Source organism: Anas acuta, chromosome 14 (genome assembly GCF_963932015.1).
Source record: "Anas acuta chromosome 14, bAnaAcu1.1, whole genome shotgun sequence".
Classification (NCBI taxonomy): domain Eukaryota; kingdom Metazoa; phylum Chordata; class Aves; order Anseriformes; family Anatidae; genus Anas; species Anas acuta.
In genome coordinates this window covers 9539683-9563173 of record NC_088992.1, presented here as the reverse complement: position 1 = coordinate 9563173, position 23491 = coordinate 9539683, and the positions used below count along the sequence as shown (strand labels likewise).

Here is a 23491-nt window from a genome sequence, read left to right as displayed (position 1 = left end):
GGCCGGCGAGCGCGGGCGAAAGGGTTAAGGCTTGCGGCGGGCAGGAGGAGGGCTGGCCCGGCCGGGGGAGGAAGGAAGCAGAGGAGGAGAGGAGAGGGGAGAGGAGAGAGGGGAGCATCCTGCCCGGAGGCCCCTTTCCCCCTGTGGGGTGGGGAAGAAGCTCGGGAAACCGCCGGGGCTGGGAGCGGGGTGGCGGGCTGGGCTCAGCTCCGGTGGGGAGAGCCGCACGCATCTGCTGCTCGCCGGGCGCTGTGCCCCAAAAACCTGCCTGCAGCCCCAAAACCTTGCCTGGGCGACCCCAGGATATTTTTTGGGGGGGGGCAAGACCCCCAGAGCCGGGTGCTGCGGACAGGGACCCATGGAGAGGGCAAGGCGGGGTGGCACAGGATGGTTCCCCCCCAAAATGGGTTAAGGCATGGCAGTGGGGGCTCCAGCTCCGTGCCCCCGTGAATTGGGGAGGGGGCACAGCCCATGGGGGGGGTACAGCCCATGGGGGGGGTACAGCCCATGGGGCTTCCACCCCCCCCAGCCTTCAGGTGCTGCCACCGCTGTGGGAGCCCGGTGCGGGTGGGAAACCACGGCCCGAGCCCCCCGCCCGTCCTCCCACCGGGTTCGTCCCGGCCCCAGGAGCCGGGGGGGGTGCGGGCAGATGGGGGGGGCTCCCAGCGCCGCCCGCCCGGTGCGGAGCTGCCGCGGCCGGCCAGGAGATGGGGCTCGCAGCCCGGCTTCCCCGCACCGCCACCGCCACCGGGACCGGCAACGGGACGGGGGACACGGGTGGGGGGCGTGGGGGCGATGGGGGGGGCGCGGTGCTCGCGTGGGCGTGGGGAGGAGAGAGAGAGGGCTCGGGGGGAGCCCGGGGTGGGGGCTCAAGGGGCTCAGGGTGTCCGGGGGGGGCAGCAGCCGCCTGTCCAGGGCTGTGTCCACGGGAAAACGCGGCCCCGAGTGGGTCCCCGTGGGTCCTTCCCCTGTTCCCGTGGGGCTCTGCCCTTCCCCTCCGCTGCCCGGTGGTGCCCAGAGGGGGGGGCAGGGGTATGGGAATGAAGGGGGCTCAACCCCAGCCCGGGGGCAGAGGCTATCTGCAGCCCACAAAAGCCAGATTCTCCCCCAAGATAAAATCCCAGAGCTTTTGTTTAGGGGAAAAAAAAAAAGACAAGGGCACCTCCCGGCCCTATAACAGCCGGTCGTTAAGGGAAGGCATCTCCAGTGAGGGGCTGGAATGAGGAATTGGGGCTGTGCTCCTGCCCCGGGGCTCGCCCCCACACCACCCACCCCACAGCCACCGGACTGGGGAGGGGGCCGAGAGGGACCCCAAGACCCCCGGGGACCCTCAGGAGGCGGCTGAGCCCCGGGCAGGCTCTGGCTGGGGGATGGCGTGTGGGAACGGTGCCTCAGGAAACCAGCGGGATTTACTGGGCTACACGCTAAATCCCCCTCACAAAAGGGGCCTGTTCGTGGGGACAGGATGCCGGTGGCTCAGCCACACTTGTTTGGCCAGCAGAGCCTGGCGGATTAAGGACAATTGGTTCAGCCCTGACAGAAAACACCAGGAATGTTAAACAATAAAACCGCCTCCAGTTGTTGCGGGGCTGCGGGATGCCCCGGGACGCCTCCTCTGCCCCGTGCCCCCCGCCACAGCCCCGTGCTCCTGTCCCAGCCCTGCTGCTGAGCCCGCTCTGCTCCACCAGCACCAGCACGGGGTGCTCGGGTGTCTGGGGACGGGGCAGCCCCAAGCAGAATGGACACACTGCTAGGACCCCAAAAGCATTGCTGGTGGCCCCAAAAGCAGTGCCGGGTGGCTGGTGGCCCCAAAAACATCACCAGGTGGCTGGTGTTATGAATGCACGGGCTGCAAGGATGCGCACTCACCTCGTGTGCTCAGCAAGGGGGAAGGAAGCAAGACCCCATGGGGTTACAACCTCTGCTGTCCCCACCCCACCCCAAGCCCTGGGCACAGGGGGTGCGAGGTACCCCCGCGTGCCATTAGGGATCGATGAATCCCCCTCCCTGTCCCCCCTTGGCAATCTCCATTTTCCAGGGAAGTGCCAAGGAAGCAAATCCCCTGCACAGCCCCGTCCCCAGGCACCCACGGGTCCGGGTTTACCCAGGGCTGGCTCCCCGGGGGCCAGGGGGTGGGGGGCAGCCAACCCTGGGCAGTTTGCCCTCCGGCGTGTGAATGCCCCATTCAGGGCTGTGCTAAATGCATTGGTTCTGGCACATTAGCAGACAGCTGGGATCCTTCGCCGGGGCAGGGAGGCAGCGGGGACGGGGCAGGTTTCACACCTGCTGGTGGTCTGCAGGCCCCGGGGGGCTCTGCCCAGGGGAGAGGGGGAGCAGAGCCCCTGGGCGAGGGGCTGGGAGAGGTATGGGCAGGCTTCAGGGCCAGCACGGCTGGGGCTGCACGAGGAGGGGGCCTTGGGGCAGCCCTACAAGCAGGTATGGGGCAGGGCAGGCTCTGCCACCCAGGAACGGCCCCAGAAGCTTGCCAAAAGGTGGCTGCACCCCAGCGCAGCAGGGGCGAGATGAAGGGACCACTTTCCATCTGTACCGAGCCCCCAGCTCCTGCCCCACGCGTCCCCACTGTCCCCGAGAGCCACCCTGCAGGCTGGGGGGACTGCTCCCCACCCCTGGAGCTGCCCCTGCAGCTGGGAGCTGGGGAAGGAAACCAGATCCCGGGGCTAACGGCCCTGCAAAGCCCAGCCCTTGGCGGAGCGGAGGAGACGAGGTGAAACCCTAGACCCAGGGAGCGGGCTGGCAGGAGGGGGCGAGACAGCTGCAGCCCCTGCTCCCCGCAGAGCCGAGCTGGGTGCCGGGGGGCAAAGCAGGCAGCAGAGAGCAGGGCCTGGGGCTGAACCCCCCAAACCTCGCTCGCAGGGGCGCTGGGGTTAGGAGAAGGCAGCGCAGAGCCCGTAACTCACTTTTATCTGGTGTCCTGGGGCTGGCCCAGGTGGGGAGGGGGGGTCCCCAGCGTGCCGGGCCGGGGGCTCTTTCCCAGCCTGGGAGCCGGCAGCAGTTGGTGGATCAGTTTCAGGGCGATGCTGGTAGCGGAGTTCACGGTGGCTTAGCGCAACAGTGGCTAATGGGGAACAGATGCAGCAGCGCTTTGTGCCGGAGCGGGGCTGGAGGCACAGGAGCGGGGACGCCGCTTCCTGCACCTGTGGCACTGCCCCCCGGGCAGCACGCGTCCTCCCCCGGCCCTCCTCGCCCCTGGGAGCAGCCCAGAAACTGCAGCAGCAGCAGCAGGGTCTATTCCAAAAAAAAATAATTTATCAGGTCGATATTTCACGTACATAAATATTCATCTCTATGGCTATGTACAGAGGCAGGCAGCGGGGCTCCCGCCAGGAGACGCTTCCATCCAAACCCTGGACACAGCCTGGCACCCCGGGGGCACCGTGGTGCAGAGCCCCCCCTGCCCCTCAACACCAGGCAGAGGCTCGCTCAGCCCTGCATTGCTGGGACCTGGCCAGGACTGGAGGCTTTGTGCAGAAATGGGGGGGAAAAGGAGCCCGTTCCCCGGGGAGGGGGGCACCCCCTGCGCTGCTGACGCTGGGTGCAGCAGGGAACAGCCCTGCCTGGATCCGCTCCGCGGCATCGCCCTGCCCTGCCCTTAAGTCCTCACGCTGGGGTAGGTGAAGAGGCAGGGGGCGAGCGGCAGCGGGTCGTGGGTGAAGACGGAGTCGTCCGAGGAGCAGGTGCTGGTGGTGTCCTCGCAGGAGGGCGAGTACTGCTCGAAGGGCATGGAGAGGTCCAGGTACTGCAGGGGAGACACCGTGCCGTCACCGCCCGCCCCGCCACCACCACCACCGCCATCCAAAACCATCCTCATCGTCACCCACCTCCTCCGAGACGGCCGCCAGGATCTTGTCCAGCCCCTCCACCAGCTGCTTGAAGGTGGGGCGCTGCGAGGGCACGGCGTGCCAGCACTCCCGCATCAGCATGTACCTGGGGGCCGGGCGGCGTTAGGGGAGGGGGCACAGCTCGCCCTGCCCGCCCCCCCCTCCCCTGGCCCCTACTCACAGCTCGTGGGTGCAGTTGGACGGCCGGTCCATGCGGTGCCCCTCCTTCAGCAGCTTGAAGAGCTCCTCCACGGGGATGCCGGGGTAGGGGGAGCCGCCCAGGGTGAAGATCTCCCACATCAGGATCCCAAAGGACCACCTGGGAGCACACAGGGCAAGGGGGCTGGCTGCAGGAGGGGTCCGGCTGCCACCGGGATGGTGCCACCCCCCCAGGAGCACCCCCTGTCCTAAGGATGGGGACCCTCCAGCACACACACACAGCCCCACGGGGCTGCCTCAGCCCTCACCCCACAGCAGCCCTCGGGCCCCAGGACTCACACATCGCTCTGGTGGGTGTAGACGCGGTCAAACAGAGCCTCTGGTGCCATCCACTTCACGGGCAGGCGGCCCTGCAGGAACAAACCCTCTGCTGAGCCGGGGTCCCGGCCTCCCCCAGCCCTCGCCCTGCCCCTCGCCCAGTCCCCTCCCAGCTCACGTTGCTGGTTTTCTTGTAGTAGTCGATGTCGTGGACGTCCCTGGCCAAGCCGAAGTCGGCGATTTTCATCACGCTCTCTGCTGTGACCAGCACGTTGCGGGCAGCCAGGTCCCGATGGATGCACTGCCAGGAGGGAAACAGCACCCGCAGGAGATGTGAGAGGGCAGCTGCACCTCAGTGCATCCCCCTGGCACACCCCAAACCCCCACAGCACCCCAAAACGCCACCAGCCCCCATACGGCACCGTCACCCCCAGGGCTAGGGGTGTCACCCCTCCCGCCCCGCTCTTTTTGGCACCCCTCGCAGGCTGTGCCGGCCCTACCCGCTTGGACTCCAGGTACTCCATGCCGCGGGCCACCTGGTAGACGCAGGACACCAGGTCCTTGAAGGAGAGCTGCTCCTCGGGCAGCGCCGTGATGTCGAAGGTGTAGTCGGGAGTGGGAGGGCGCCGGGCACGGAGGTACTCGCGCAGGTTGCCCTTGGCTGCGAACTCCACGATCACGTACAGCGGCCCTGGGAAGGGCGAAGGCTTCGCTCAGCCCTCCTGTCCTTGCCCTGCCACCCCCTGACCCCGTCCTGCCACCGCCCCCTGAAGCCCAGCCTTCCCCGCGCCCCCCTCACCGTCCTGCGTGCAGACGCCCAGGAGGTTGATGATGTTCTTGTGCTTGTCCATCAGCTTCATCATCTCCATCTCGGAGATGAGGTCAGCCAGGTCCTTGTCGGTGGCGTTGTCTGGGGGCAGGGGCTGTGTCACCGTGCCAGCCGGCGTGGTGCCACAGCCCGGCACCAACACAGCCCCCGTGCCCGGGGTGCTGCAGGGCAGGGCACCTGCACCTTCCCTTCCTTACCTTTGAGCATCTTCACAGCCACGGTGACGGCTCTGTCCGGCCGCTCCCTGTCGATGCCGTACGCCTCTGCCCGCACCACCTGGCCGAAGCAGCCCTCTCCCAGGGGCTTGCCCAGCACCAGCCTGGCGAGGAGAAGCAGAGCCGTGAGTCGGAGCCGGGGTCAGTGCGGAGCCACAGCGCTGGCACCGCCAGCCCCAGCCCTCCCCAGCGCCGCGCGGCTCCGTACTTGTCCCGGGGGAACTCCCACTTGGAGTCGAGGGGCAGGTCCAGCTCCACGACCCCCGCCAGCATGGGGGCACAGCTGGAGGAGAGGCGAGTGACGCGCATCAGGGACGTGCTGGACTTCCCGGAGGAGCTGGAGTCCAGGGAGAACTGCGGAGAGAGCAGGAGGACCTCAGCCACCCGGCCTCGTGCTTGGGACGATGGCCCCAAGAGCAGGGCTTGTGCCGAGGCCATCAGGAGGGTAGGAGGTGACGGGGGCAGGTGGCAGCAGCAGAACCAGTCGGCCACCGAGGTCCCCCCAGGGCTCCAGCTCAGCCCTCACCTGCCGGATGAGCGGGAATTTGGAGAGCTTGTGGACCGCCATGGGCTCCAGGGGCTGCTTGCTCGACTGCGTCTGCATCCGGCACAGCACCACGATGATGATGGCCATGGCCACGGCCAGCGAGCCCGACGTGTAGATGATGATATCTGTGTACTTGGCCTCGGGGGGCTCGGCCTCCCGCACCAGCTCCTCTTCTGCAGGGAGAGGAGGCATCATCCTGCAGTCCCTGCAGCACTCAGGGCCGCCCCCAGCCCCGACCAGCCTGGTGGTGCCCACCGGCCCCCCCGGCCCTACCTGGGAGCACGGTGAGCCAGGCCGACTGGTAGGAGAGGCCGATGGAGTTCCCCGCCAGGCAGGTGTACTCGCCCGCATCCTCCATGGAGACGTTGCGCAGGTACAGCACCTCCACCTCCGAGCTGTTGATATCCGCGGTCTGCCGGCAGAGCGAAGGACCCTGAGCATCTCCCCCCGGGGGGGACGGGCTCTGTGCGCCCCCCGGCACCCGGCCACTACCTTGAGCACTTGCACGTAGGGCACCCCGTCGGGGCCGTAGCTGCTGCCGTTCACCTCGATGTGCTTCAGCCACTGGATGTGGGGCTGGGCGTCGCTGTACACCTTGCAGAAGAACTCCACGTCGCTGCCCACCAGGGCCGTGGTGTTGGCGGGGAGCCCTGCCTGCAGGATGGGCCGGTGCGGGGACCTCTCTGCAACCGGGACAGCAGAGCAGCATCACCCACATGGCACCCGCAGCGGGGTCACACCGCTGCCTCCCCACCCTCTGTGAACCCCCGGGGACCCGCGGTGACCCCAGCTGCTGCCTCATCCTCACATCCCTTGGGTGCGAGGGCAGAGAGGAGCCCAGCACAGGCTCCCCCACCCAATTCCCAGGCACCCTGCTGGCCAGAGCCCTCACCCAGCACGTCCAGCAGGTAGCTGTAGCGGATGCTCCCGAACCTGTTCTCCACCAGGCAGGTGTAGTTGCCGCGGTCGGAGGGCACCACGCTCTCCATGACCAGGCTCCAGTGCTGGTGCCGGAGCTGCAGCAGGGAGGCAAAGTGGGGAGGAACAGGGTCAGTGCTACCGAGCTGCTGCTGAGTGGAATACCGGGAGGGGGGGGTTATGGGGACCTCACCCGGATGCCCCCGATGCGGTGCTCGCCCCGGAATTCACGCCCGTTCTTGAACCAGCGGATGCTGGGGCTGGGGCTGCCCGAGGCCGGGCAGCGAAACTTGACGGTGTTCCCCGCGGGGACGGCGTACAGCTTCTTGTCCATCCGGTGCGGGTGGGTCCAGTATGGCGCTGGGGACACACGTGGCGTGCCGTGGGACAGGGCACACGGCACAGCGCCACGGCCCTGCCCGGGGCAGCACTCACCTCTGTGCACGTAGACGGGCTCCTCACCGCGGTCTCCGTGGGGGCCGTCCCCATCGCTGTCTTCATCATCATCGCCCGATGCCAGCGAGTCTGCAGGGGGAGGCAGGTTGTGAGGGATGCCCCCGTATCGAGGAGCGGGAAAGCGGGGACGTGCTCCCCCCGGCACCGCCCTGGGCGCTCACCCACGACGGAGATGGTGAAGTTGCGCAGGATCTCCCCAGTGCCCCGGGCCCGGCACACGTAGAGCCCCGAGTCCTCGTAGGCGACCTCGGAGATCTCCAACAAGCTCTGCTGGAGATGGACGCGGCCCCCCGGGACCAGCGGCCTGGACTCCTTGTACCAGACCACGCTGGCACCGCTGTGGTTGGCGTCGCAGTACAGCTTCAGCACGTTGCCTGGGTCCAGCAGGAGGTGTTCCTCCTCCGACTCCAGCAAGGGGCTCTCGAACAGCTCTGCAGCCCAGCAGAGACGCGCTGAGCGCCAGGCACGGTGCTCACCCCCCCGACAGCACGGCCCCGCCACACACCCGCCGGGAGCACACGGCACGACGTGGCCCCGTGCCCGGCCGCAGACACGGGCGAGGGCTGGACTCTGCCCTCAGGCACGGGGACGAGGCTTCCCCAGCGGCTGCCTGGCACTGGCGTGTCCCTGTCCAAGGCCACACAATGCCACCCTCCTTTCGGAGGGGACACTCCTGCAGGAGCAGGGTGCCCGAGCCCATCCTGCCTCGCTGGGGATGGGAAAGGAGCGGGTGCCCTCAGCATCAAACCCTCCTGGCCACCCTCCCCGCAGGGCTGCTGGAAAAGCCAGCCCCAAATAATTATTCTGTTCCGTTCTAAACCCGGAGCAGACCCCAGCGCAGCCAGCCCTTGCTGTCCCTGCACACCATCGGAGCAGCGCTGCAGTGACGGCTCCATTGTGGCTGCAGGAGACGCCGGGACCCAAAACCCCGCAGCTCCGAGCGTGGCAGCCCCGCAGCCCGTGTCTGCAGGTCCTGTGCAACACCCCCGAGCCCCGAGCGCTGCGGCTGTCAGCACACGTGTGCACAGCCAGAAAGGAAAGCCCCGACTGCTCAGCAACTGCTGCACCAACCCCGGGCACACCACCGGGCTGCCCGCACGCCGTGGGCCTTGGGGACTGAACCAACACCGAGCCAACATGCACAGACCACAGAAAGCAGCGTCCCCAACCCAGGGACCCCCCATCCTAGCTGAAAATCCCACCCCAGCCGCACTGGTGCAAGGTGCCTCCCAGCCACCCGCTCTCGCACCCATTTGAGCCCACCAGCAGGATGAGCAAAGTGGGGGGCTCGGCGGGGTGCCCAACCCCAAAGCCCCCTCTCTGCCGAGCCCAAATCCCAAATCCCAAATCCCAAATCCCCCCCCTCCAGCCCCGTACCTGTCTCCATCGCCCCTCGGCGGGAGGCGGCGGGCCGAGCCGCCAGCAGCAGCCCGGCCAGGACGTGCCAGAGCGGCCGCATCTTCCCGGCCTCTTGCAAGGCAGCGGCAGCGCGGTCAGGGGGCTGCGCGCCCCCGGGGGGAGCCGGGACGCGCCCGGACCCGGGACGGGACGGGGCGGCTGCGCGGAGCCCCGACGGCGCGATGGAGCGGGGCGCAGGACGGCGTGGGGAAGGGGACAGGGACCCTGCGGGGGTTTGGGGACCTTGCGGGGGTCTGGGGACCCGGGGGGGACTGGGAGAAAGTGGGGGGACCCTGCCCGTAGCCTTAACCCGGGGGGGGGACGGGGAGGGGACGGCAGCACCGGGGGGCGCGGGGAGAGGTCCCGGGCTCAGCGCCCCGCGGACGGGGCGGCGGGGAGGGATGGGGGCGGTGGGGAGGGACGGGGGCGGTGGGGAGGGACGGGGGCGGTGGGGAGGGACGGGGAGGGATGGGGTGGGGGACCGGGGGAGGGATGGGGGGGTCGCGGGAGGGGGTCGCGGCGTTACCGGCGGTGCGCGGCTCCCCCGGCGGAGCCGCCCGCGCGGTGCGGGGAGGACCGGGGCAAAGTCCGCCGCCGCCGCCGCCTCCGGGGCCGTGCCGTACCGACCCGTACCGTGCCGTAGCGACCCGTACCGTGCTGTACCGAGCCGTACCGAGCCGTGCCGGGCTCAGCGCCCCGTCCCCATGGCGGCCCCCGGCCTGGAGCTGGCTCCGCCGCTGCCTTGGCCGCGCTCTGCCGCCGCCGCGGGCGCGGGCACTTTGTAGGGCGGCGCTCGGGTTACACCGCGCCGCGGGCGGCCCCGACCCCCGCCCCGCCCCCGGGACCGAGCCCGAGCCCGGGACCGAGCCCGAGCGTTGCCGGGCGCCGTTCCCGGCAGCGGAGCAGCGCACCCGCCGGCTAATTGGTGCCGCCGCAATTAGCCGCCGCCTTATCGCTGCCGGGGCCATAAAGCGGCCGTGCGTGACCCCCATTAGGAGCCCATAAGGCCCCGTCGTAAAAACACCGCGGGGCTGCGAGCCGGGACCCGGGCGGCCTTAATCCGGCCCATAAACACCTCCCGGACCCCCCCGCTGCACGCCCGGGGACCCCCGGGGGCACCACGGGCACCGAGGACAACCCCCGGCTGCCTCCTCCATCCCCGGCCGGTAACGGGGACCCCAATCCCCGGAGCCCTCCTGCAGGCAGCGGGGTTCACGGCTCGGTGTGGGGCTGCCCTGAGCCCTGCGCTGCTGCAGGTGGGGCACAGCCACCCCCGTCCCCCCCATGTCACCCCCCGTCATCCCCATCCCACGGGGCCACGAGGCCAGGGCACGGCTCCGGCACATGGGAGCAGCGAGCGTGGCACGAGGCGGTGTCACACGAGGGCTGCGCGGTGCCACCGTCACTTGCGGTGTCACCCACCCCAGGGTGCTGCCCCCACCCCGGGGTGCAGAGGAGCACGGAGCGGCCCCCGCGGCCCCCAGCAGCTGTTCATCGCGGTGCATTCCTGCCGGCACGCGGAGCGGACGGGAACATCGATTTCACGGGGCAGCAGCCGCCTCCGCAGAGCTCACGGCGTGCCGGAAACACGGGAAAAATGTTGGGTTCAGCTCGATTCGAACCGAAACCACATCCGAACGGGGAGAACATGGAAATCCTTGGTGAAGCAGAGCCGGCAGGGCCAGCTCGGGGCAGGGCTGGGTGCTGGGGTGCAGCAAAGCCCAGCAGATGGATGCACGAAACCTTGGAGCCCCAGGGGAGATTGGGGCGAGCGTGGGAGGGGATCATTCCCAGCACTGGGAATGCCAGAGGAGAGCTGGGAGCCCATGGGATGGGCACAGAGACCCTAAACTCCAGCCAGGTGCCTGCAGTGGGGACGGAGCAGGACGGGCAGACAGGAGCAGGATGAGGGGACCCGCGCTGGCAGCTCGCCCTGTGCCATGCTGGGCATCCCCGCAGAGACCGGGCAGTGGGGGCACGGGCTGGGGGCGGCAGGGGGCTGCTCCCCTCCCTGCTGCGGGGCTGGGGGCTCGGGCTGCCTCGCTTGATTTATAACAGCAACTGAAGGCAAACAAAAAGCCCTTCACGGCAGCACGGCCCACCGCCTGCCGCCCGCCTCCGGCAGCACCGCCACGGCCTCCGCCACGCCAGCAGCTCAACAAGGGGGGATTGTGCCAGCGCCGGCTCCCCGTGCCATGGGGGCAGCCCTGCCCCTGTGCCCCCCTTTGCTCCCCGGGCTGCTCCCGTCAGCCGCAGCACCGCAAGGGGCACTTGTCCTCCCCCCAGGCACCTTGCTGCAGTGTGGGAGCCCCGACACGGCAGGGTGACCAGGGAGGGGGTGCCCAGAGGTGGGCACGGTGCAGATGGGGCAGGGGGACCTGCTCTGCCCCAAACCCGACCAAGGAGAGGCGATATTTGCTGTTTGCACCGAGCCGGACCCACGGCCTCGCTCGTGTGCGGGGCCCCGCGGCAGCGAGCACGCACGAGGGGCTGGGCGCAGGGGGCTCCATCCTCCCACCCCTGCCCCTTCCTCCAGGCAGTAAATCATCCCTGCTCCCCTCATGAAAGGCCCGTGTATGCGCTGCCGGCGCAGGGAGCCTGCCTGGTGCCAACAATATTGCTCTTGGAAGGCAGCCGGGGCTGCGGGAACACAGCCGCCCCTTGTGCCTGGCCCCAGCGCTCGCCGCCGTTCCTGCTGCGGTCGCACCTGCGGCCAGCATGAGCGCGCGCGGCCGGTGGCTCCTGGGGGGGCCGGAGCCCGGGGGGCTCTTTCCTCCTGGAAGTTTCTCTTGGCCTCTCCTGAACGGCCGTTGTTTGGGGCGCAGGCTCCCCGCTCCCAGCACCCCGTATGCGCATGGGGTCGGGATGCCGGGGGATTGGGGCTGTGAGAGCACACGGTGGGCACACGCCAGCCCCAGGCCTGGTGCGGAGGCTCCCGGCTCCCTCCAGCCCCGCTGGCCTCGGCACACGGCAGCCCTACAGCCCCGGCCACAACCCGCAGCCTCTTATCAGCCCAGCCGGGCAGGGCGCTCTGGTGGGGCCAGGTCCTGCTCCAGCCTTGCCAGGAGCCACCTCGCTGCTGCTGCTGGCCACGCACAGGGCACGGTGATGCAGGACATCGGGTCCCAGCTCCACGGAATGGGGTCCAGGATGGGAGCTCAGACCCCGTGTCCAGCCCGGCCGCATCCCTCCGCTCCCCCACATCCCTCTGCCCGCCCCGCAGCAGGAGCCGAGCACGGTCCCGCTGGGATCCTGCTGATCCTTATCTCCCGCAGGGAGGGACTGATAGAGCAACCCGGCCCGGTTAAGGTTTAACCAGGCACAACTTGGCAAACATGAACCCGCTGCTCCCTTTGGGGAGGCGAGAACGCGGGGCCCGGCGCAGGGGCTGCCGGGGAGGGACGTGGTGTCCCCGCTGAGCCCCCAGCATGGCACCCAGCATGAAACCCACAGCATCGGGCACGGTGTCCCTGCTGGGGTGAGCAGGGAGCACCCCGCAGCACAGGGCGCAGCCGTGCCAGGCACAGGGATGGGTGCATGGGCCGGGATGGGTGCAGCACACTGCAGACCCCAGGCACCAGGCTGGGCACCACTGCCATCCATAGGCTCCAGGTCCCACAGGGAGGGCTCTTCCCACCAGCTCTGCCCCCCACGAGGCATGGGACGCTCACCCCATGAGCAGCACGGCCACGGCGGGGTGCCACGAGGCAGCAGCAGGGCCACCCCCATGTTCCCAGCCCCTAATGGCAAGCAGGCGCCCGGCCCTGCCTCCACATCTGCACCTGATTTACTTGCTGGAGACAGCGGGGCCACAAGGGAGGGCAGCGGTTAGGGCTGCAGACTGGGGGGCTGCGTTCCCCCCCACACCCCCCGGTGAGGGTGGGATCGGGGTTCCAGCCCCACGCGCCGTGCTGGGGGCTGAGCGGGCTGCACAGACCGGCCGGCTCCAAGGAGCTGGCTCGGGCACAGGCGGGGGACGGCGGCGCTTCCGCGGGGATGTGGCCGGGGTGGCTCCGTGCCCTGCTCCTGCCTGCCAGCACGGAAGGCGCTTGGGCTCGGCCCGTGGCGGGCAGCCGGAGCCCCGGCACAGCCAGGTGCTGCCCGCAGGGGCCCCGGGCGGGAGGCACGCTGGCAGCAGCAGCGGTGTGAGGGGGGAACGGGTGCGCTCTGGGCTCCGCTTCCCCTGGTGCACAGAGGGCTCTGGGCCCAGCTGCCAGCCCCTCGCGCTGCAGGGTGCCCCCGGGTGCTGCAGGGTGGAAGGGGGGGCTGGAGCGTGGCAGCCAGCCCTGGCAGCAGGAGGGAGGCAGAGGGAGGCACAGCTGGCTGAGTGCAGCCACCAGCTGGGGGCTGCGGGCCCCCCCGGAGCAGCCTGAGGGGCAGCGTGCACCCAGTAGGGGAGGGACACCTGTGATTTTGGCACCCCTCTGGTTCAAGGATCAGAGCATGGGAACGGGACAGAGGCAGCCCCACGTCCTCCTCCTACCCTGCACCTGCCTCGGGGAGCGCCTGCACCCACAGGAGGGCCGGGAGCGGCGAGAAACACCACGTCTCTGCTGCCAGGAGGGGACGGGGTCAGCGAGGGACAGGCTGGCAGCTGCCGCCACGCCGCCCCGGCAGAGCTGAGCCGTGCCCTGCAGCAGGCAGACACAGCCTGTCCCTCCCTGTGCTGCCCCGGGGCTGGGAACAGCGCCAGCACGAGGCCTGTGCCGTGCCTGGGGACACCGTAGGGCAGGGGGTGCAGCTGAAGGGTGTGCTGCTGTGCCCCCATGCATGCCCCGGGGTGCTGAGCAGCAGTTCTGGGGCTGCCTCAGCTCTGGGGCCTGTGTCAGGGCAGTGAGCGAGCACAGCTCTCTGCACTGAGGGGTGCAGAGGCAGGAGGCTCTGCCATCGCCCGGCTCCTGTGCTGCCATGGGAGGGCTGGAAAAAGCCCCGTGCCCCCTGCCTGTGATGGATGTTTTCAACACAGGCAGCACAGCAGCCTGCAGCAGTGCCAGCAGGCTCCGGGGCCAGACTGTCCTGTCCTCCCCTCAGTGACACTGGTGTGCTCCAGGCCACGCTGACTTGCTAGAGCAGCGCAGAGGAAGGCACCCAACGGCTCTGTGCAGACCTTGGGGTGACAGCAGAGCCTTGAGGAGGGCGGCTGGGAACACAAACCTCCCGCCCCTCCCGAGTATTTCAAAGGGGTGTGCGTCCTGTGGGCTGAAGCGTGGCAAAACAAAGCAAAGCAGGAAGGGTTACTGCAGAGAGACAGCACCCAGCAGTAGTAATAAACACTCTATTTGGAGAGCTTCACCTCAGGGAAACAGCAGATACATAAACATCGTGTACAGGGGGAGGCAAAACTGTGGGAACACAGCGCAGTGACACACCGGGCTGGGCAGTGCTGGAAATGGCTCCCTCGTGGTGTCAGCGCACAGCACATCCAGCAGGCACCTGCACTCACACGGCGAGGCGAGAGCTAAGCAGCGGAGATCAGCGTTGGAGGCCACCCAGAGCCACCCGGCACACGACGCTTCCTTCAGCTCAATTTTCTGCTCGTTGATCGGCCTGCGAGGTTTAGCAGAGCCTCCCTCTCGAGCAGGAGGTGAAGGTCAGACCTCAGCGGTAGAACAAGAGCGGAAAACATCAGGAAGGCGAACCCAGACCAGCAGGAGCCTGTCCTAAGGGAAGGTGGCAGACCCTGCGCAGGGCGAAGGCGAACAAAGCTCGTGCACAGCCTGGAGCGGGGAGGGGAAGGCAGAGATCAGCAACCAGCTCTCTCCTTGCTTAACCTGCCCGGCTCACGCTGGATTTTGGAAGTGCCTGCACAGCCTGGCTCTCGGCCTCGCGAGGGCGGCAGCTGCTCCCCCTGGAACGCAGCGCGGGGAGCGCAGGGCCCCAGCCTGCCCCGCTGCAGCTGCTGCGGCTCTGCTCAGCCCATCCTGCTCTGCCAGCCCTGCTGAGCCCCAAAAGGGGCCAGATGCCCGTCCTTCTGCCCCACGGAAGGACAACAGCAGGGTGTTTGCCATGGGCTAGCGAAGTTTCAGCTCCTCAGAGGCACCGACGCTGGGATGAAGCCGTGGAGCATCTGACTTGGAGTGCTGGCAGCGAACACGAGGCCAGCCCGACACACACACAGCTCTCGTGGTGCGCTGGCGGAGCACAGACAATGCCTTAGCTCAAGGACAAAACATCTAAAAAACTCACCCAAAACGCACAACAGTCTCAGATGCCTGCCCTTCCTGCCGGGGGCTTTTCTAACAGATCTAGTACATTAGCACCACGAAGGGACCATCAGCCTGAACTCCCGGGTTTGAAATACAGAACGGCCCCTCTCCAGGCTGGGACGAGTACGTAAGAGCTTTGAGGAGAGGGCTCGGGCAAGGAGTGTCTAAGGAAGGACTAACAAGGGCAGGTTTCCAGGGGATTTGTAGTTTTTTAGTCAGCTAACAATTTGACCAAGTTATACTACGGTCTTCTATTGTATCTAGATTCGTTTCCTCTTTTTTTTTTTTTCTTTTTCTTAAAATTCTCTTTTCCCATAATATTTTGCTGGCAGTAGGGAGAATGCTGCACTTAAACTCTGTCAGGGCCTGCACGTGAAGCGAACTCGCTCTGCTTACCCTTCGCCTGCTGATCGCATTCAGACCTTGGAGATCGCCACCAGCGCCAAGTTTGGCTGCAATTTGTTTAAGTTACAGGGGGTAAAGACACACACGGTGAATCATCACATACACCTGTTTCCATAGGAAACCAGGCTAAACAGTTCCTTCCTTCCACATGGAAATCCTCGGAGCAGAGGGCTGAGCTGCCTGCAGAGCCAAGAGCTCCTCTCTCAGCCCCCACTCCCACCAGCAGCAAGCTGTACACCAGCAATCGTGACGACTTGTTAGACACCGAGACAACAGAGCTCCAGAACCGGCGGCTGCAGTGCTGCGAAAGGCTCCAACGGCATTTGGTGGCTCAGGAAAATCTGCACACGAACCTGCCCGGAGCAGGCAGGATGGATGCTGCGCTGCCACTTTTCATTTTGGGCCTGTAAGAAGCCAGGCAGCCCGCACAGTGTCCCCATCCGTGCCGCGTGAGCGCTGCTTGCTGCGATCTAGGAGTTCTCCTCCAGCAAAAGACGCCTCCGAGCGCGGGCTGCTGGCCTTCCAGGTGCAGGAACCCGCCGCTTGCTCTGGTGAGGGAGGAGGTGGCCGTTGCCAGCCTGTTGCCAGCCCCTCCTTATACCAGATACACACTTCCTCGCACACCGCACCCACCTTCACAGGAAGCAATTACACAATGAAAACTACTCTAAGGGAGTGAAGTATTTGCTGTCTACCAAGTCTCTTCCAGCTGGATCCTTTTTCGGACAGCTTCAGTCCCCGTTCTGCTCAACGGGTGCATACAGGAGGGTAGGGCTTTGCTTATCCAGAGGGATAATGAAACCATTGTGGGCTGGCAAAGGACGTGCGTTCTTGGGCCACCAACACAACGCCGAGAGCAGTGCTGCAGCTCGCTCTAGAAGTCTTGGCTGAAGTAGCTGTAGCCTCCCGGGGCAGTCGACTCTTCCCGGACGTACTGCTGGGGGGGGAACGGTCCTACAACCGGCACTGCTCCTGGCATCCTGCACGTCCAATGGAGCGAGGGGAAGAGAAAAGGGAAAGGAAGCAACGTCAGTCACTCAGATCTGTCAGCTGCCATCACTGCTCAGCAAGCACGGCTGTCAGCGGAGTAACAACCTACTACAGACAAGTCAGCCACTTGCCAGAAAAGCTTCCAAGTGCTTCCTTACTCTGTGTGTAAACAGACACCTTTAGCAGGGCAGAATTAGCTAGTGCACAGCTCAAGGGCTGTTAAGTGCTTCCACTACAAGGCAAGTATCCTGGCTCTTTTCAGCCTGCAGAAGCTGGCCTGGAACAGCGTTTAGCAGCTAAATCCAGAAGCAGAAAGGGAGCTGTTTGGCTGGAAAAACTGGAACAATGTCCATGTCCTTAAAGGGAACGACTATGCCTATGCATGGGGAACATCTTCAGGGTTTTTTTCTACAACAGGCTACATTCAGGCTAGGTGTTTGCCATTCACTGATCCCGCTGCGCTGTCCAAGAGATGAAACTTTCACAGGGGGACAGGCAGAGCTTATGTCTTCCAATCAATTACTCACAGACAGGGTGCAATGGGGCTGTTATTCCACAGACACACAACAAAAGATCCCAGTTTTCCTCCTAGCCCCTCTGGGAAATCTAGCTAGGAGTCTATCACTTCAGGTAGGGCTTCCTAACGCCTCTGTCTTTAAGAAGCTGTCCAACCAAGAGGGGTCCATTACTGACCCTCTTTAAGGTAAGGCACAGAAGTTAGAGAGCAGAACTTTGCCAGTGTCCAGAGCAAGTATATTCGGTATTAATCATCTGTCTAGCAGCCTAAATTTTAGAGATGAATAGTTTTCAGGGGATGCCACTATTTAACTTACCAGCTGTAGAATGAGTTCAGCAACATAGTTCTGTTTCATAGTTTCTGGAGCATGCTGACTACACGCCAGATTTTAAAAAAGCAACTCTAAGGATAGAATGGCAAGTGGATCTCCACTAAGCCAGTCTTCAATTAAATTAAACTCTTGGTTCTTACAGAAATGGCGTTTAACAAGTGTCAGGCTGGATGTGTTCGCTGCAAAGATCCATGAACCACTGAGAACCAACCACCACTGAAGGACACTTCTACTCCAGCAGCATCCCCGAGCTGTCTGCAGGGGGAGCTGCTGAAGAGGCTGAGGGGATGCAAACCTCCCCTGGTTAGCTGGCTTCACCACAAACAGCACAGGCTTGCACAAATTGTATCGGTCTGCTTGTGAGTCAGCTTGAAATACACACACAAAACTCTATTTAGGTTAGATCTAAAGCATTGTTTAGGTTATATCTAAAACAATGTTTAGGTTATATCTAAAACATTGTTTCAACAAGGGTGGAAGCACACTGGAGGGGAAAGTTACTCACTGGTTCTTGTGTTTGAAGCCACTGATGTGAGCCTGGTACTGCTCTATGGAGTTCAGCACTATGTTACAGGTGTTGCAGGGGTACCCCTTCCCGGCTGAAACAGACAGCAGTGTTAACACACAGCTAGCCAACAACTCGGTGCCCGAGGTAGGAACAAGGTGATCGATCACTTGATGCCTCAACCGGCTGCTGAACAAAGACAAGTAGCAAATCAATGGCCTGAGCAGACAGGGAGGTCACAGAACCCAGGTACCCCACGAGATACCGGTCAGGCCCTGGTTGGTGATAGGAGGGAAGCACTAAGCCAGCAGGCCTTCCCCGGGCAGAACCCGGGTTTGTTATCTCCAAAAACAAACACACCTTTTCTACAACCAGTTCACACTATCAGATGAGGTGAAAATGTAGCATTAGGAGACCAACCCCGCCATTATGCTGCCTCTGCAACTCCACTTTTTTTTTTTTCTTTCCCAAATGCCCACTTCTCCTGATCTGTTTGTCTCATCACAGAAAACAAGAGATACTTAATTTGTAAGCCCGACACGTTTCAATAATAATAACAAGAACACAAAAGCAGCCAGAGGAGATTATACACAACATCAGGTTCCACAATGCAGCATTCTGCTAAGCCTTGCTGCGCTGCCAGTTGAGAATATTGAACTCTGTCCGCAAGCAGTTTAGTTACAGCCGGTGTATCAGTTAACTGGAAAAAAAAAAAAAGTCTCCAACAATAGTTGTAGCAGACAGATCAATGGCTTTGATCCCAGCTGGAGTTGTCACGTTACACAAAGTTCTGGAGGTCGCAGATAGCAAACGAGCAAACATGGCAGCAGGGTTCACCACAGAAGCCTGTAAGAGGGGAAAATCCTGGCACTTGTCCCCAGGGCATGAAGTGCTCCTGAACTCAGGCTCTCCTGAGAAGGGTTTTGCCTTGGAGCCTCACAAAGAAAACACTTCCCTAATGGGAACGGGGACGTTCACCCTAGGGGTGCAGAGCAGCATCACCAAGGGACGCAACGCCCTCACGCCCACCTCCCTGCACCATCCAGGTGGAGATCTCTCTGTTGAAAGCCTGACAATGAGGTGTGTGCTGAGCACTTCACACCGTGCCCCCACACCCTATGCTGATGGCTCCCAGAGGGATTCAGGCAGATGGGTATCTGGGTGTTGCACTGTGAAGGACACATCTTCACCTGCTGCCACTCTGATCCCAACAAGGCCACGTTTAGGGACAGCAAATGCTCAGGAAAAAAAAAAAAAGAAAAAAAAAAGAAAAAGAAAAAAAAAGAATCTTCACAAAAGTATAGGCCAGCTTCTGAGCTCAATTCTACAAGAGAAGAACAAGAGGCGTGTTCTGGGAAGAACTGTGCCGGCACGCCAGCTTGGTGTGGCTGTTAGCAGAGACAGGGAAACACGTCCCTGACTGCAGCCCATCACATCAGAGCAGCCTCACGTTACAGCTACGGCTTGGAAACCTCTCCTGGAACAGCTGGAGTGCCACGGAGGCATGGATGGAGACACTGGTTTTGTGAGGACTTCATGGAGGACGTCAATCACACAGCCAACAGCACTGCCCGCTTACCCAGCCTGGGCCGGGGCTCCTGAGTCACAATTAAACAGAACCATTGATCAGGCCCCATTAATTAGGTAAAGAGCAGCTGAATAACACAAGATGCGAGGCACCTTCTCCATCTCCCACACGACTACACGATGTGGGAGAGAATATTACTTGGATAATTGAGCCTCATTTCTCCTAAGTGCTACCAGTAGCTAAAAGTGGCCCACAAAGAATTAGAGTAATTAATCTTCTGCTTACGGGCGTTTTATGACAGAGAAAGAAGCTCTTGAAGAAGATTTTAAGGTGATCTGCCTGCTTATCATTTACTTGAAGCATCCGGCAGGTGCTAGACTTCCTGCTCCGACAGAAGGCTGCTGGGAGGGACAAGGGAGTTTGCTGCGAGCTCCTGATGCTTTCCCTGGGCTCCGAGGCTTTCAGCAGGCAGGAGTACTCACAGGGAACAGAACATAAACCAAATGAGTTTCAACTGTCTGCCTAAAGTTCCTCCTTAATAGCTCAATTTTTTCCACATTCCTGCTTGCTCTGGAGAGTTGCATTAGTTCATCAGATGAAGTGCCCACACAGAGGCAGAAAGCATTCAGGGAGAAATCTCTCTGGCTTTCATGTGCTTTGAAGCAGCAGGTGCAGTAAAACCTATTTCTTCCTTCTTTGGCTAGTCCCCTCTGAAGGCAGTTTTTAAGCATCAAATGCCACTTTTATCTTTCCATTTTGGATGCAATCCACCTAGCTAGAAACAGCACTGGCCAAAATCCCTGGATTATCCGCACAGAGAATAAAAAGGCCACGTACCCGATTAGACAACATCGCAAGAACACAACCCAGAGCTTGCCACAAGCAGCTACAGCCTAAAACCTCTCCTGCTGCCAGGGGGTTACGCTGTCAACCAAATCCATCTTGCGGTGCATCATCAAGATCCTGCGAGACCACGAGCAATTCTCCCTGCTCTCTCCACACAGGCTCTCATGCCGAGATGTGTCAGACACGCAGTGCTGCTCTCCCACCCTGCCCTGCAATTCTTTATTCGCCTGCTTGCTGAGAACTCACCCATAAAGGACGCCGCTGGTGCATCAGGAGTTCGGCCGTAGTGTGCCATCAGCTTGTGTTTGGTCTCTTGCTTTCTGTGCTTCTTGCCTACGTAATGCTGTTTTGCCATAAGGGGGTTGTTGAACGTGGCGTGGCAGAGGGTACAGAACTTGTCGGGGTCAGTAATGTCCTTGTTCTCTTCGTTAGGAGACGCGGCAGAGGTGGGGAGGGCAGCAGGATGTTTCTGTGGGGGTGTTACTTCTGCAGGGTGAACCAAACTCGTGGTCAGTCACAGAACTCAGGCGCAAAACAAAGCCATTTTAGTTCCCTAAAACATGCATTAAACAAACAAACAAACCCCAAACACCCCAAAAGCAAACCAAGTCAGAGAACGGAAGAACTCTGGACAAATTGATGTCAACCCTACCTCTTCCCTTCATACTCCGGGTGTGTGCTAAGACAAATCCCAGTAAGGGGACTGAACACCAGGGAGGAGCTTCCTAAACACCCAAGAGCTCCTCTCACACCCAAGTGGCAGTCGTGCACCGGACTGCTCCTGTCTCCTGCCACCCTTCCCAAGGCTCCTCTCACACCCAAGCTCTGCCTTAGCCATGCAGCCTGCAGAGCAGGCTGTGCCAGACACCACGGGCAAAGCAGGGGGGCAGGACGAGCACAGCCCCAAATTTCCCAGCTACACATCCCCAGCCCCCAGCTATCTGCAGCTCAGAAGCCCCTGAGCCACAGAAGCTGTACTTTACGCCCGAGCAGCCCTGCCCAGTTCACCTTACAGGCGTTTCACTGGTCACTCGGGTTTCTGTGAGCTTTTAGCAAGCATCACATCCCGTGACAGGTATTTCTACATCTGTCCCTGGCAAACAGCTCTGGCCCATTCCTTACAGGCAGGGATAGGTACAACTGCTGAAAGCTTCACTGCACCCAAACAAGAAATAAAAAACCACCCCAAACATGCTGCTTTTAGTCACTGCCAGCCTACCAAGCAAGCTGCTGAGAGGCAGCAGTCTCTGGAGGTGTGCTGCTGGCTTGCCTCCTTCACAGGCACATGCCCAAAACGGCTCACACCTGGGGTCCAACGACACTTCCCAGTGCAGAATCACTGCGTGCAGCATTTTCCAGCTGGCACGTTACAAGTGAAGGCACTGCAGTCATACCTTCTGCTTTGGGGGACTGCTGCTTCACGTTCTTGGCGTGCGTCTTCCCCAGGTAGTGAGACGTCGCCACCGCCGGAGAGGAGAAGGTCATGTTACAGATGGGGCAGCACTTGTTCCTGTCCTCCCCGTTGCTGCCTTCCTGCTTGCTCTCCTGCACACAGAACCACAGAACGGCTGAGGCTGGAAGGCACCTCGGGACAGCACCTTGCTCAGCCTTCTTGAAAGAACGAAAGAAAGAAAGAACGCTGAGGCATTTAAGAAAACAAAATAAATGGAGACGCTCAGATGTCAGGTTGGAAATCTGACTGAACAAGAGTTCCATGGTGCAGCACTCACTGACCGGACAGCATTCCTGCTTCAGATTTCCTTGTCATCTTAGTGAACCGCTCTAGGTAGAGGGGCTGTCCTGGCCTGCATGGGTTGAGGACAAGGTTAACTGCGGGGCTGCCAGAATGGATCAGCCAGCCTTCTGCTCCCCACGAGGTGTGAGCCACGCAATACAAACACCACTATCAGCTGGGGCATCGGCAACACGATGCTGGCTGAGCAGGCAGCAGCAGTCATTCCTAAGCCTAACACTATGTGTGAAGGCATCCTCCTTTATCCCCCCCTCCACCCCCGCTACAAATGTTTGAGGGTTAGGGATTAAAGCTGAAGCAATCATAAAAGCAGAATCTGTTTCCCAAATGAGTCACGGGGCAGACAGATGGCGGGGTGGAATGTGCTCCTCTCGCTGACCAACAGGCTCCAACCACTGGCTGAAGAAACTGAAACAAGTCAAAACAGAGTTGTGCCGGAAGGGAAGTCCGGCGAGTTGTGAACTCTTAAAGTACTTGTAATAAAATTAAGCGTTATGCAGGTGTGATGAAACCCCTGACTTTGTTATTCATGAATTTGCTGCTCCTAGTTACTTTACCCTGTTTTTTTCATGTAGTTCACAGGGTGACTTCCAGTACAAGGCAGTGGGCGTTTCCTTATGTGAACAAGGCGATGGGAACCATACTCACCGCAACAAGGCACAGCCACAGCAGCACAGAGCCCTTCCCAGGACCCCTTTCTCCCATCGCTCACACAGGCACAGGGGTCACTTGGCAGCGTTTAGCTGAGACCCAGTGCCATGAACCCGCCGGGCTGGGCGCGTTGCCTCACCTGCTTGGCGTCCACCTTCATCCTCTTGCCGGGCGCCAGCTCCTCCTCGCCGTGGATGGACAGGTAGCGCCGCACCTTGTTGGCGTGCTTCTTGCTCTGCGGGGCAGAAAGCGGCTGGGGCGGCCTGGCATGGCCCAGTACAGCCTGGTACAGTGGGATATGTCCCGGTATGGCCCGATACAACCCATTATGGCCTGGTACGGTGGGACATGGCCTGGTACTGCCTGTTATGGCCCGGTACAGTGCGACATGGCCCTGTACTGCCTGGTACAGCCCGTTATGGCCTGGTACTGTGGAACATTGCCTGGTACAGCAGGGTATAGCCCAGTACTGCCCGGTACAATAGGACACAACCCATTATGGCCAGAGGAGCCCAGTACAACCCAATACTGCCCGGCACAGCCCGTTATGGCCCTGTATGGCCCAGTACGGTGGAGTATGGCCCAGTACAGCGGGACACGGCCCGTTATGGCCCAGAACAGCCTGGTACGACCCGGTACTGCCCGGCACAGCCCATTATGGCCCAGTATGGCCCAGTACGGCCCAGCACAGCGGGACACGGCCCGCTACGGCCCGGCTCACCTGGTAATGCGCCAACCTCTGCGACTCGGAGATGAGCAGCGCGCTGCACACCTTGCACTGCGCCTCGGTGAAGATGTGCCCGTTCTCCCGGATCAGCCGCTCCACTGCCGGCACACAAGCGCTGTCAGCTCGCTCAGGGCCGGGCCCCGGCCCCGTCCCGGTGCCCCCGCCCTGCCCCCGCTCCCCTCACCTGCCTCCCTGCCCACCGGCAGCGCCGCGGCGTCCCCGTTGCTACCCGCCCCGTCCGCCATCTTGGCCGCCGCCGCCGCCACAGCAGCTCTCGCGAGATCTCCGCGCTCCTAGCAACGGCGCAGCGGAGGGAGGGGGGGAGGTGGCTTCCCGCGAGGTCACGTGCTGGC

At 62.7% G+C, this 23491-nt stretch overlaps 2 protein-coding genes across 13 annotated transcripts; both read right to left on the bottom strand.

Moving 5' to 3' along the window:
- Nucleotides 1–3245: 3245 nt before the first annotated feature.
- Nucleotides 3246–9686, bottom strand: FGFR4 (fibroblast growth factor receptor 4). 12 transcript variants are annotated; one of them, XM_068698301.1, is made up of 18 exons: nucleotides 9333–9686; nucleotides 8659–8752; nucleotides 7443–7712; nucleotides 7261–7350; nucleotides 7019–7185; nucleotides 6800–6923; nucleotides 6400–6590; nucleotides 6181–6319; nucleotides 5887–6080; nucleotides 5569–5714; nucleotides 5343–5464; nucleotides 5116–5226; nucleotides 4817–5007; nucleotides 4495–4617; nucleotides 4338–4408; nucleotides 4021–4158; nucleotides 3840–3945; nucleotides 3246–3757 (listed from the first exon to the last, which is right to left on the bottom strand). In XM_068698301.1, exons 1-18 carry the CDS (start codon nucleotides 9669–9671, stop codon nucleotides 3611–3613), a joined length of 2763 nt encoding a protein of 920 aa, XP_068554402.1. In that variant the 5' UTR covers nucleotides 9672–9686; the 3' UTR covers nucleotides 3246–3610. The 12 variants fall into 12 exon arrangements, with proteins under 12 accessions (XP_068554402.1, XP_068554403.1, XP_068554407.1 ...); XM_068698302.1 differs by having other exon boundaries at nucleotides 9363–9497; XM_068698306.1 differs by having other exon boundaries at nucleotides 9343–9471.
- A 4254-nt stretch (nucleotides 9687–13940) lies between these two features.
- Nucleotides 13941–23478, bottom strand: ZNF346 (zinc finger protein 346). Its single transcript, XM_068698377.1, has 7 exons — nucleotides 23323–23478; nucleotides 23133–23236; nucleotides 22551–22646; nucleotides 21402–21552; nucleotides 20254–20493; nucleotides 17634–17727; nucleotides 13941–16270 (listed from the first exon to the last, which is right to left on the bottom strand). The coding sequence occupies exons 1-7, from the start codon at nucleotides 23381–23383 to the stop codon at nucleotides 16165–16167; spliced, it is 852 nt and encodes a 283-aa protein (XP_068554478.1). The 5' UTR covers nucleotides 23384–23478; the 3' UTR covers nucleotides 13941–16164.
- Nucleotides 23479–23491: the final 13 nt, after the last annotated feature.

What these genes read in the sequence shown, in the direction of transcription:
- ZNF346 (XM_068698377.1), bottom strand. Translation starts at nt 23,383, where the DNA reads ATGGCGGACGGGGCGGGTAGCAACGGGGACGCCGCGGCGCTGCCGGTG. An exon ending in GCCGGTGGGCAGGGAGGCAG is followed by an intron (nt 23,237 to 23,322) that starts GTGAGGGGAGCG and finishes GTGTGCCGGCAG; the next exon opens with TGGAGCGGCTGATCCGGGAG. An exon ending in ACCAGCGGCGTCCTTTATGG is followed by an intron (nt 17,728 to 20,253) that starts GTGAGTTCTCAG and finishes TGTCTGTTTCAG; the next exon opens with CCGGGAAGGGGTACCCCTGC.
- FGFR4 (XM_068698301.1), bottom strand. Translation starts at nt 9,671, where the DNA reads ATGGGGGTCACGCACGGCCGCTTTATGGCCCCGGCAGCGATAAGGCGG. An exon ending in GTACGGCTCGGTACAGCACG is followed by an intron (nt 8,753 to 9,332) that starts GTACGGGTCGCT and finishes GCTGCCTTGCAA; the next exon opens with GAGGCCGGGAAGATGCGGCC. An exon ending in TGGCGGCCGTCTCGGAGGAG is followed by an intron (nt 3,758 to 3,839) that starts GTGGGTGACGAT and finishes TCTCCCCTGCAG; the next exon opens with TACCTGGACCTCTCCATGCC.